This window comes from Oncorhynchus gorbuscha, linkage group LG05 (genome assembly GCF_021184085.1).
Source record: "Oncorhynchus gorbuscha isolate QuinsamMale2020 ecotype Even-year linkage group LG05, OgorEven_v1.0, whole genome shotgun sequence".
Lineage (NCBI taxonomy): Eukaryota > Metazoa > Chordata > Actinopteri > Salmoniformes > Salmonidae > Oncorhynchus > Oncorhynchus gorbuscha.
Window position 1 is genome coordinate 20,397,295 of NC_060177.1, and position 12,312 is coordinate 20,409,606.

Here is a 12,312-nt window from a genome sequence, read left to right on the forward strand (position 1 = left end):
TCCAGAGGCAGTTGAATGTAGAGCAAAACAATTCCCTGGACTTCAGATCTCTCAGCTTGGCCAAGATGTGACTTGCAATCCATCTGTTGGACTGATATGTCAAAACAATAAGCAAGGTCCTCAGCAAAAGTGCTTCGATTACGAGATTCGACTGAAATGTTGTCAATGTGGAACCACAACACACATCCCAACCACCGCAACAACAACAGTTCCTCTCGTCACTACTCCTACACCCACTACTACAACCTCAACATCGACAGCTCCACCTACAACAAAAACAACAACTCAGACTCCCAGCCCTAGTACAACTCCGACCACTACTCCTACATTACCCTCAACAGGAGTAACACCTACCCAATGCAGTGGTGAAGAAACATGTGTGTGGTCAGACTGGATCAACCTTGGTCAGCCAACGTCTGGCTCTGAAGGTGGAGAAAATGAATCCATTAAGAACATCATTGCTGCTGGTTATCACATTTGCTCAGCTCCAGAGGCAGTTGAATGTAGAGCAAAACAATTCCCTGGACTTCAGATCTCTCAGCTTGGCCAAGATGTGACTTGCAATCCATCTGTTGGACTGATTTGTCAAAACAATAAGCAAGGTCCTCAGCAAAAGTGCTTCGATTACGAGATTCGAGTGAAATGTTGTCAATGTGGAACCACAACACACATCCCAACCATCGCAACAACAACAGTTCCTCTCGTCCCTACACCCACTACTACAACCTCAACATCGACAGCTCCACCTACAACAAAAACAACAACTCAGACTCCCAGCCCTAGTACAACTCCAACCACTACTCCTACATCACCCTCAACAAGAGTAACACCTACCCAATGCAGTGGTGAAGAAACATGTGTGTGGTCAGACTGGATCAACCTTGGTCAGCCAACGTCTGGCTCTGAAGGTGGAGAAAATGAATCCATTAAGAACATCATTGCTGCTGGTTATCACATTTGCTCAGCTCCAGAGGCAGTTGAATGTAGAGCAAAACAATTCCCTGGACTTCAGATCTCTCAGCTTGGCCAACATGTGACTTGCAATCCATCTGTTGGACTGATTTGTCAAAACAATAAGCAAGGTCCTCAGCAAAAGTGCTTCGATTACGAGATTCGAGTGAAATGTTGTCAATGTGGAACCACAACACACATCCCAACCACCCCAACAACAACAGTTCCTCTCGTCACTACTCCTACACCCACTACTACAACCTCAACATCGACAGCTCCACCTACAACAAAAACAACAACTCAGACTCCCAGCCCTAGTAGAACTCCAACCACTACTCCTACATTACCCTCAACAGGAGTAACACCTACCCAATGCAGTGGTGAAGAAACATGTGTGTGGTCAGACTGGATCAACCTTGGTCAGCCAACGTCTGGCTCTGAAGGTGGAGAAAATGAATCCATTAAGAACATCATTGCTGCTGGTTATCACATTTGCTCAGCTCCAGAGGCAGTTGAATGTAGAGCAAAACAATTCCCTGGACTTCAGATCTCTCAGCTTGGCCAAGATGTGACTTGCAATCCATCTGTTGGACTGATTTGTCAAAACAATAAGCAAGGTCCTCAGCAAAAGTGCTTCGATTACGAGATTCGAGTGAAATGTGTTGTCAATGTGGAACCACAACACACATCCCAACCACCGCAACAACAACAGTTCCTCTCGTCACTACTCCTACACCCACTACTACAACCTCAACATCGACAGCTCCACCTACAACAAAAACAACAACTCAGACATCCAGACCTAGTACAACTCCAACCACTCCTCCTACATCAACTTCAACAGGAGTAACACCTACCCAATGCAGTGGTGAAGAAACATGTGTGTGGTCAGACTGGATCAACCTTGGTCAGCCAACGTCTGGCTCTGAGGGTGGAGAAAATGAATCCATTAAGAACATCATTGCTGCTGGTTATCACATTTGCTCAGCTCCAGAGGCAGTTGAATGTAGAGCAAAACAATTCCCTGGACGTCAGATCTCTCAGCTTGGCCAAGATGTGACTTGCAATCCATCTGTTGGACTGATTTGTCAAAACAATAAGCAAGGTCCTCAGCAAAAGTGCTTCGATTACGAGATTCGAGTGAAATGTTGTCAATGTGGAACCACAACACACATCCCAACCACCGCAACAACAACAGTTCCTCTCGTCACTACTCCTACACCCACTACTACAACCTCAACATCGACAGCTCCACCTACAACAAAAACAACAACTCAGACTCCCAGCCCTAGTACAACTCCAACCACTACTCCTACATCACCCTCAACAAGAGTAACACCTACCCAATGCAGTGGTGAAGAAACATGTGTGTGGTCAGACTGGATCAACCTTGGTCAGCCAACGTCTAGCTCTGAAGGTGGAGAAAATGAATCCATTAAGAACATCATTGCTGCTGGTTATCACATTTGCTCAGCTCCAGAGGCAGTTGAATGTAGAGCAAAACAATTCCCTGGACTTCAGATCTCTCAGCTTGGCCAAGATGTGACTTGCAATCCATCTGTTGGACTGATTTGTCAAAACAATAAGCAAGGTCCTCAGCAAAAGTGCTTCGATTACGAGATTCGAGTGAAATGTTGTCAATGTGGAACCACAACACACATCCCAACCACCGCAACAACAACAGTTCCTCTCGTCACTACTCCTACACCCACTACTACAACCTCAACATCGACAGCTCCACCTACAACAAAAACAACAACTCAGACTCCCAGCCCTAGTACAACTCCAACCACTACTCCTACATCACCCTCAACAAGAGTAACACCTACCCAATGCAGTGGTGAAGAAACATGTGTGTGGTCAGACTGGATCAACCTTGGTCAGCCAACGTCTGGCTCTGAAGGTGGAGAAAATGAATCCATTAAGAACATCATTGCTGCTGGTTATCACATTTGCTCAGCTCCAGAGGCAGTTGAATGTAGAGCAAAACAATTCCCTGGACTTCAGATCTCTCAGCTTGGCCAAGATGTGACTTGCAATCCATCTGTTGGACTGATTTGTCAAAACAATAAGCAAGGTCCTCAGCAAAAGTGCTTCGATTACGAGATTCGAGTGAAATGTTGTCAATGTGGAACCACAACACACATCCCAACCACCGCAACAACAACAGTTCCTCTCGTCACTACTCCTACACCCACTACTACAACCTCAACATCGACAGCTCCACCTACAACAAAAACAACAACTCAGACTCCCAGCCCTAGTAGAACTCCAACCACTACTCCTACATCACCCTCAACAAGAGTAACACCTACCCAATGCAGTGGTGAAGAAACATGTGTGTGGTCAGACTGGATCAACCTTGGTCAGCCAACGTCTAGCTCTGAAGGTGGAGAAAATGAATCCATTAAGAACATCATTGCTGCTGGTTATCACATTTGCTCAGCTCCAGAGGCAGTTGAATGTAGAGCAAAACAATTCCCTGGACTTCAGATCTCTCAGCTTGGCCAAGATGTGACTTGCAATCCATCTGTTGGACTGATTTGTCAAAACAATAAGCAAGGTCCTCAGCAAAAGTGCTTCGATTACGAGATTCGAGTGAAATGTTGTCAATGTGGAACCACAACACACATCCCAACCACCGCAACAACAACAGTTCCTCTCGTCACTACTCCTACACCCACTACTACAACCTCAACATCGACAGCTCCACCTACAACAAAAACAACAACTCAGACATCCAGACCTAGTACAACTCCAACCACTCCTCCTACATCAACTTCAACAGGAGTAACACCTACCCAATGCAGTGGTGAAGAAACATGTGTGTGGTCAGACTGGATCAACCTTGGTCAGCCAACGTCTGGCTCTGAGGGTGGAGAAAATGAATCCATTAAGAACATCATTGCTGCTGGTTATCACATTTGCTCAGCTCCAGAGGCAGTTGAATGTAGAGCAAAACAATTCCCTGGACTTCAGATCTCTCAGCTTGGCCAAGATGTGACTTGCAATCCATCTGTTGGACTGATTTGTCAAAACAATAAGCAAGGTCCTCAGCAAAAGTGCTTCGATTACGAGATTCGAGTGAAATGTTGTCAATGTGGAACCACAACACACATCCCAACCACCGCAACAACAACAGTTCCTCTCGTCACTACTCCTACACCCACTACTACAACCTCAACATCGACAGCTCCACCTACAACAAAAACAACAACTCAGACTCCCAGCCCTAGTACAACTCCAACCACTACTCCTACATCACCCTCAACAAGAGTAACACCTACCCAATGCAGTGGTGAAGAAACATGTGTGTGGTCAGACTGGATCAACCTTGGTCAGCCAACGTCTGGCTCTGAAGGTGGAGAAAATGAATCCATTAAGAACATCATTGCTGCTGGTTATCACATTTGCTCAGCTCCAGAGGCAGTTGAATGTAGAGCAAAACAATTCCCTGGACTTCAGATCTCTCAGCTTGGCCAAGATGTGACTTGCAATCCATCTGTTGGACTGATTTGTCAAAACAATAAGCAAGGTCCTCAGCAAAAGTGCTTCGATTACGAGATTCGAGTGAAATGTTGTCAATGTGGAACCACAACACACATTCCAACCACCACCACATCAACGACAGGTCCTCATATCACTACTCCTACACCCACTACTACAACCTCAACGTCAACAGTTCCATCTACAACAAAAACAACAACTCTGCCTCCCACCACTACTATTATTCCTACAACTCCTTTTTTTGTAATAACTGGTGAAACAGCGAAACCATCGATTCCAGTTACAATCCCCCTTTATTGTTCTTTTTGCCATTTCAATCATACTGATTTCCTCATTGGTAAGTTTTACTTTTCACCTTTCCAAGTTTTAAACCTTTTGTACTATTAGTTCAGCTGTTAGTGATGTTCAGTTTGTATGTCATTTTACATGTTAAGTTGGAAAACTTGCTTAATGATTACACCTCAAATTACTTTCAGGCTCAATTGTTTATAATGTCTCTGACCATGATGGATGGTGCTACATTGGTCTCTGCAACAAGACTTGTGAAATAGAAACACATTTGACCAGCTGTGGTACATCAACTACCCCAGTTACTCCTACTTCACCAACCACTTCACAGCCCCCAACAACAACAGTTCCACATGTAACATATCCATCTGAGAAGAACTGTGACCATGACCATCCTCCAAGACAGGTTTTACTCTGCTATAGATAATAACTTTTGTTCCAAAGGAATTATTATTTACAAAGGGATGATTACATTACAAAAATAATTGAATGATTTTATGGACATTTCATGTAGGCCTAATATATTTCTGTGTTTGTAGAATGGTGACAGCTGGAAACATAACCAATGCACCAACGGAACATGCGCCAACGGGAAAGTTATTTATGAGCATGTACATTGTGAGACTCCGAAGCCTATAGCATGTGAAAATAACTATCCTCCAATCCAAGTGTTTGACGAATCTGGATGCTGTTTCCACTATGAGTGTCAATGTAAGTTTACCACCTCCCACCCCAAAAATAGATATGTTTATTCTTTGTGTCACAAAATCCACTTTAGCCATTGATTTTAGTTCAAAATTATTCTTACTATTTGCCTTGTTTATCTAATAGTTACCAGCAGTAAATGTATATGAATGTCTAACATTGGAAAACGTTCAGCACAGCACCATTAATTTAGCATAAAACATTCCACATCCGTGTCCTTTTAAATGCTAATCATTCTCTTCTTACTAAGGTATATGCTATGGTTGGGGAGACCCTCACTATGTCACCTTTGATGGAACGTACTATGGCTTCCAAGGAAATTGTTCTTACGTCTTGGTCAAAGAAATCCTGCCAAAGTACAACTTCAGTGTTGTAATCGACAATTACTATTGTGATGCCCCAGATGGACTTTCCTGTCCTCAGTCTCTGACCATTTTTTATCAATCTTACAAGATATTCATGACCAAGAAGGACGTTGATGGAGTTTTCACAAGTCTGGTAATTAAAATATCTCAAATACTGTATATTCAAGAGAATTTCAGTTGTTTTTTCGTTTAAGAGGGATTAGTTTTGGGTTTAGCTTAGATATTGATTAGCTTCCATTTAAGATTGATATACTTCCTTTATGTGTTAGATATAGGATATAGTTCTAGAATACTATTGGGTATAAAAATATTGAATTATTGTAACCATTTTGTCCATCTCTTAATATTTTTGTCCTAGATTTATGTAAACCAGAAACGCATCATCCCAGCATATGAGACCAAGGACTTCCGCATCACAGACAACGGAATTGAGACCCTTTTAGTCATACCAGCAATTAATGCCAAGGTGTCTTTCACTGGTCTTATGTTTAGCATATACCTGCCCTGGGACAAGTTCAGTGGCAACACTGAGGGACAGTGTGGTGAGTACAGGTGTTTTATGGTCACTTTGTTACGATGATTACCCCATGATGTCTCATTGTCTAACAATGGTTTTCAATATTATTCAGGTACATGTGACAACAACCGGACAGATGACTGCCGCTTGCCAAATGGGACTATCGATTCATCTTGTCCTGACATGGCACACCAATGGTATGTGGCTGACCACAATAACAGTCAGTGCACACCACCACCACCAGAGCCGATACCAACACCACCACCAGGCTGTGATCCACCCATTTGTCATCTCATTCAAAGCAAGTAAGTAGCCATTAGTATTTACAGTAAACCTAGCTCTTCTGTAGGATCGATAACCTCACAATCATAATAATCTCAGTGCCATCAGTAACTTGACATACTAAAACACGGCAATCATTTGACAAAGTCTGATGACAAAACAAAGTGAATTATCATATTTAAGTATCTACTCTAACTGAAGCGTGACATCTTTTCTAGGGTCTTTGAGAGTTGCCATAAGATAATCCCCTACGAGCCATTCCTTGTGGCATGTATCTTTGATGCGTGTTATATGGATGATGTTACCATTGGCTGCACCAGCTTGCAGACCTATGCTGATGCATGTGCACAAGCAGGAGTCTGTATTGAGTGGAGAAATTATACAAATGGACAATGTGGTAAGTAGGTCACTCCTCAAGACCATAAAGGTCACATAGCCTCTCTATGATTTTGCTTATTGGTTATTAACCTTTTTATCTCCCCCGCTACAGACTTCACATGTGAGAAACCCAAGGTTTATAAAGCCTGCGGTCCACAAGTTGAACCAACCTGTAATGCCTGGTATGTATAATGTTGTTGTTCAGTGGATGGGTATAATGATGGGCAAAAGTCTTTCAGCTATTGAAACATTTTTTGAATATCTCTGCAGGTACAATTTCAAATTCATCCAGACTCAAAATGAGTTCAGTGTCATGGGAGATAAACAATTGGAGGGATGTTATTGTCCCCCTGGGACCACTCTTATGAGTTCCAGCTCAAACTACTGTATCCCCAGCTGTGGTAAGAATTGTCAAATAACAGCATTGTATAATGAGGGTGTGGTGACTTACTGTATGGTGCTGTGATAGTAGCTGACCTTCACTTTGGGAAGCACAAAGTGTTAATTGTTCGTTGCTACTGTAGTGGTCTTTTGAAAGCTGGTTCAGCTATTTGTATAACAAACAAAAAATATCCACAGCATTTTTCACAGATACTTCAATTGTGCGGGTTTTGGTTTATTTTGATTGATATTGATTTCATCAAGTGCTTCCGGTATATAAAATGGATTATCAAAATGAAGTTGTGGAATGTATTTCAATTACTTAGTTTTTGTAATGTATTTTTTTCTGTTTGGTTCATTAGATATTTGCCCATTGCCAAATGGAGAATGGAAAGAGGTAAAATTGTGTTTGAATTTCACTCACAGGTTTAAGCAGGGAAGAGAAACTATTAATTTCTGATATACACATTAACTTGAGGATCGGCGTCCCATCAATGGGACAGTTGTAAATCATGCAGCGCGTTATGTCAAAATTGCACATTTTAGAGAAACAACAAACGTTGGTAAATATAAGTGTCTTATATCGGCTGAAAGCTTAAATTCCTGTTAATATAACTGCACTGTCCAATTTACAGTAGCTATTACTGCAAAAAAAATGCCATGCAATTGTTTGAGGAGAGCTCCTAACAACAAAACAATTTTTTCACTGTGATAGGTTTGATAAATTCACCTCTGAAGGTAAAATGTATACTTATATTCTGAAATCTTACTCTGATTCACTATCCAAAGGGTCCCAGAGATAACATGAAGTGTCGTTTTGTTTAATAAAATCCATTTTCCTATCCTAAAAAGGTCCATATAGCACGCACAATCTATTTTGTATTTCCACTCGTTCAATTTGCAAAGAAAGAATCTGTGAAAATCTTACCTTAAATGTTGTTTCAACGAGTCAAATTACGTTCGTATGTATTCAGAGATCCTAGAAGGTAACAAGACTTCACTATATCATTAGGGGTGTAGTATATCCTATAGAACACCATATTTGGTCAGAGAGCGACGCCTTCATGGCTCGCCGATGACTCGGGCAGCCATCACTTGAACAACTGTATCTTTGTCAAATAAGCACCAATCGGGGTCAAACAAAGCTAGCTAGATAGCCAATGAGCTGGGCTTAACGGGAGTATCCGGAAACCATGTATATGTCGTAAACTGTAGCTACTAACCTTGCACGACAGCATGCCTTTTTCATTTTTGACAAAAATTTCCACAAACTTCAAAGTGTTTCCGTTCAAATGGTACCAATAATATGCATATCCTTGCTTCAGTGACTGAGCTACAGGCAGTTAGATTTGAGTATGTAATATAGACGAAAATTGAAAAAAAAAAAGGTAATGTAGTTTGTATTTCACTTTTGGCAATCATGTATAGTAATGTATGCAATAATAATAATTATAATAATAATAATGCATTACAATTCTTTAGTGCTTTCATAAAACCTCAAAGCGCTTCAGTAATTACTAATTCCACACACTGAATGATTGAACTTTGTACTGGTAGTGTCCATACAAACCTTAGTGTACTTAAATTGTTCCTCATTGCAGGCTAATGAGACCTGGGTGAGCAACTGCCAGGAGTGTGTGTGTGACCCGTACAGTCTGGAAATCCAGTGCCAGCCTATGGCATGCCAACATCAGCCTCCTCTCACCTGTAATCAGGAGGGCCAAGTTAAGGGCGTAGAAACCGTTGACTGTTGTCAAAAGGACAAATGCGGTGAGTGACTTGTTTGGATAATGTGCTTTATATGTGGGCTTTTTAACATCTCGGTAAAAACGTTAACATTTTCGGTGATTACCTAATATATCCAACCACTGTGGCCATTTGCAAAGTTTTTAAAACAATCGTTTTTTCTTTCCAAACAGAGTGTGATGTCACACGATGCTCTACTTCCAAGATAACTTGCCCAGTCGGATTCGAGACAGAGGCAACTATGGGAGTCTGCTGCCTAACTTATCAATGTGGTGAGTTTGCGTCTGCATGTGTTTGAGTGTGCGTGTACAGTATTTGTGCATATCCTAGAAATCCCAACATGTTAGTTGCAGTATTGAATGATTATCCATGTTCCTTGCCCCACAGTGCCAAAGAATGTCTGTGTGTTTAACAACACTGAATATCAGGTGAGAATGCATTCTATGCTATTTTCATTTTGGCCAGTCCCACCACTTCTAAATTATCAACTTAATAAAAGAGTGCAACGTTATTTTTACTTGCATACATAAATTAAAAAACTACACAAAAAAACTACACAAATTCCTCCTTTCAGCAATTAGAGGCCTCTATCAGGGTGCCAACAAATGTTTTTGGTCAATCCATTTATGAGATTAGATAGGACAAAAAAAAAATGTCTCAATTCATAGACTTTCAATATAAATTTTATATTTTCTCATTCCAGCCTGGTGCCAATGTTCCTGGGGACAAGTGTAAGAATTGTGTGTGTGGTGACAGTGTAGATGCCCAAAGCCATCTACATATCATTGAGTGTCATCCTACTGAATGTGACACTCATTGCCAGCAGGTAAGTGATCTCCATTGAAACATTGACACCCTTTGGCCTCATTCTGTAATTCAACATACTTAGTGTAACGTGAGTTCTTATCCATGTCAGAATATTATAATAACACGGATTCCTCTGTGTCCACTATTGGACTACTTCTGGATAAGTGTAATTACTAGTGAGTTACAAGGATCACACAAGAGAGATCATGTGCACATCATAAAGGTTTTCTCCTCTCTGGTCTGTCTTCTTCCTTTCAGGGCTATGATCATCAAGCCGTTCCTGGGCAGTGTTGTGGGAAGTGTGTACAGACAAGCTGTGTGGTTATGCTGCCAGATAACACAACACACACTATTCAGGTAAAATAGCATCAAGACGCATTATTTATCTCTCACAGATTCTCAAATGTTTTTTTTTTTTTACAATACGTAAAACATATCAGTCCTATTTCACATGATTATTTAAAAACATCAACATGTAATTTTACAGTAGCAATAAAGTTTTATGTAAAATATCTATCTTAGCAATTTGAAGAAAATTTGAAGAATCTCCTGTTGATATCTTTCATATTCGCACCTCTACAGCCTGGTTCCGTCTGGATACCATCGGGAGACAAGTGTCTCAAGTATGAGTGCGTAAAGATTCAGGAGCAATTCATCCCAATCGAGGCTAAGACTGTGTGCCCTGTCTTCCACCCAGAAGACTGCGTACCCGTGAGTTACAATAACCATCTGGCAAATGATCTGGGTCCAGATAACTGGCCCATTTAAAAACAACTGGACAATGTGCAAAATCATATTTGTGAAATAAAGTTTAAACATGCCCAGTCACTCAGACCAAGGCCTGTTGCTTAATATAGTATGTCTACTGTGTATTTATGTGAGGTTATTGACACCTGTTGCTTTAAGTGAACAATACAAGAACACTGCACTGAAAAACATGTGGAGACAGTTTGGTAAACGCTACGTCAGTGACTTAAAAATGTTCTTGTTTTTTCTTCCATTTTCTTGTTTTTAAGGGAACTGAAGTCATTGCTCCAGATGGTTGCTGCCATGTCTGTGAGTGTCTTTTTAACACTATCCTTTTTGATATACATTTGTAAATCATTCTTGCCCTTTATCAGGCATTGGGGAAAGTGTTTTAGCTATTGCCATGGTCCTCAGGATGATTAACGTTAATTCATTTGAAAATGTCACTTTATGTGCAGGTATTCCAATAACTAAGCCATGCAATGTGACAAAGAGCAAAGTGTACCTGGACAGCAATGGCTGCAAGTCTGCAAACAAGGTGGAAGTGACAACATGCAGTGGATCCTGTGTCACCTACGCCATGTGAGTATTTTGATCATTCCTGAAATATTTCAGGAACACTAACACATTATTCCTCCCAATAAATGCAATCTACAAATTATATTTTCAGTATTATGTTATGTTACAATGGCTGTGTTTACAAAGGCAGCCCAATTCTGATATTTTTCCCAATTATTGGCAAAAGAGCTCATCTGATTGGTCAAAAGATCAGAATTAGGTAGCCTGTGTAAACGCAGCCAATGTTATATAATTACAACTGCGACCATCATTGCTCCCACATAATGACATCGTCTCTCCTTTCTGTTTTCAGGTATTCTCTTGAGGCCAACATGATGGAGCGCTCTTGTACCTGCTGTCGGGAAGAATCCACCACCAAGAAGGAAGTGGAGATGATCTGCCCAGACGGTTCAAAGTTCAACCACTCCTACATTCACATCAATAAATGTGGCTGCCAGAGGACAGAGTGCGTGACCCCGGAGGAGACCCAGGTCACAAGGTCACGACGCAGAAGATGAATGACTCTCCACTACCATCCCTTTACTGCTTAGATTAGTTCTCTATTTATGTTCAACTTGTTCATGTTCCTGCAAAGTAATCTGCTAAACATAGGAGAAGTCATTTCAGCTTCTTATTCATTTTTTATTTTATTTTAGCCATTCAAAACAATTAAATAAAGTTGGCAATAGGCTGTGCATATATACATCGTTCTTGTTTTCATTCCTTTTGAAACTCTATTAAGAAATATTTGATTTCAGACACCCAGTTCAACAATGGCTTATCCTCATCCAGATAAACAACCACAATTCAAAGACATGGGGCTTGTGTGATTATATAAAACAAAGGGAATTACATGGGGCTTGTGTGATTATATAAAACAAAGGGAATTACATGGGGCTTGTGTGATTATATAAAACAAAGGGAATTACATGGGGCTTGTGTGATTATATAAAACAAAAGGGAATTACATGGGGCTTGTGTGATTATATAAAACAAAGGGAATTACATGGGGCATGTGTGATTATATAAAACAAAGGGAATTACATGGGGCTTGTGTGATTATATAAAACACAGGGAAAT

The 12,312-nt window shown here is 40.8% G+C and overlaps 1 protein-coding gene across 1 annotated transcript in view; it reads left to right on the forward strand.

The window, feature by feature from the left end:
- The window catches only part of LOC124035425 (mucin-2-like), a 30,729-nt gene extending 18,798 nt beyond the window's left edge, over positions 1-11,931 (forward strand). The window contains exons 31-49 of the mRNA XM_046348872.1: positions 1,598-4,795; positions 4,935-5,152; positions 5,286-5,457; positions 5,702-5,949; positions 6,175-6,358; positions 6,446-6,638; positions 6,834-7,012; positions 7,106-7,175; positions 7,264-7,394; positions 7,737-7,771; positions 8,976-9,144; positions 9,294-9,392; positions 9,508-9,548; positions 9,824-9,946; positions 10,186-10,284; positions 10,510-10,638; positions 10,944-10,983; positions 11,133-11,256; positions 11,546-11,931. Coding sequence (XP_046204828.1) covers positions 1,598-4,795; positions 4,935-5,152; positions 5,286-5,457; positions 5,702-5,949; positions 6,175-6,358; positions 6,446-6,638; positions 6,834-7,012; positions 7,106-7,175; positions 7,264-7,394; positions 7,737-7,771; positions 8,976-9,144; positions 9,294-9,392; positions 9,508-9,548; positions 9,824-9,946; positions 10,186-10,284; positions 10,510-10,638; positions 10,944-10,983; positions 11,133-11,256; positions 11,546-11,750 — 5,657 coding nt within the window. The 3' untranslated portion in view covers positions 11,751-11,931. The remainder of the gene's footprint in view (positions 1-1,597; positions 4,796-4,934; positions 5,153-5,285; positions 5,458-5,701; positions 5,950-6,174; positions 6,359-6,445; positions 6,639-6,833; positions 7,013-7,105; positions 7,176-7,263; positions 7,395-7,736; positions 7,772-8,975; positions 9,145-9,293; positions 9,393-9,507; positions 9,549-9,823; positions 9,947-10,185; positions 10,285-10,509; positions 10,639-10,943; positions 10,984-11,132; positions 11,257-11,545) is intronic.
- Positions 11,932-12,312: the final 381 nt, after the last annotated feature.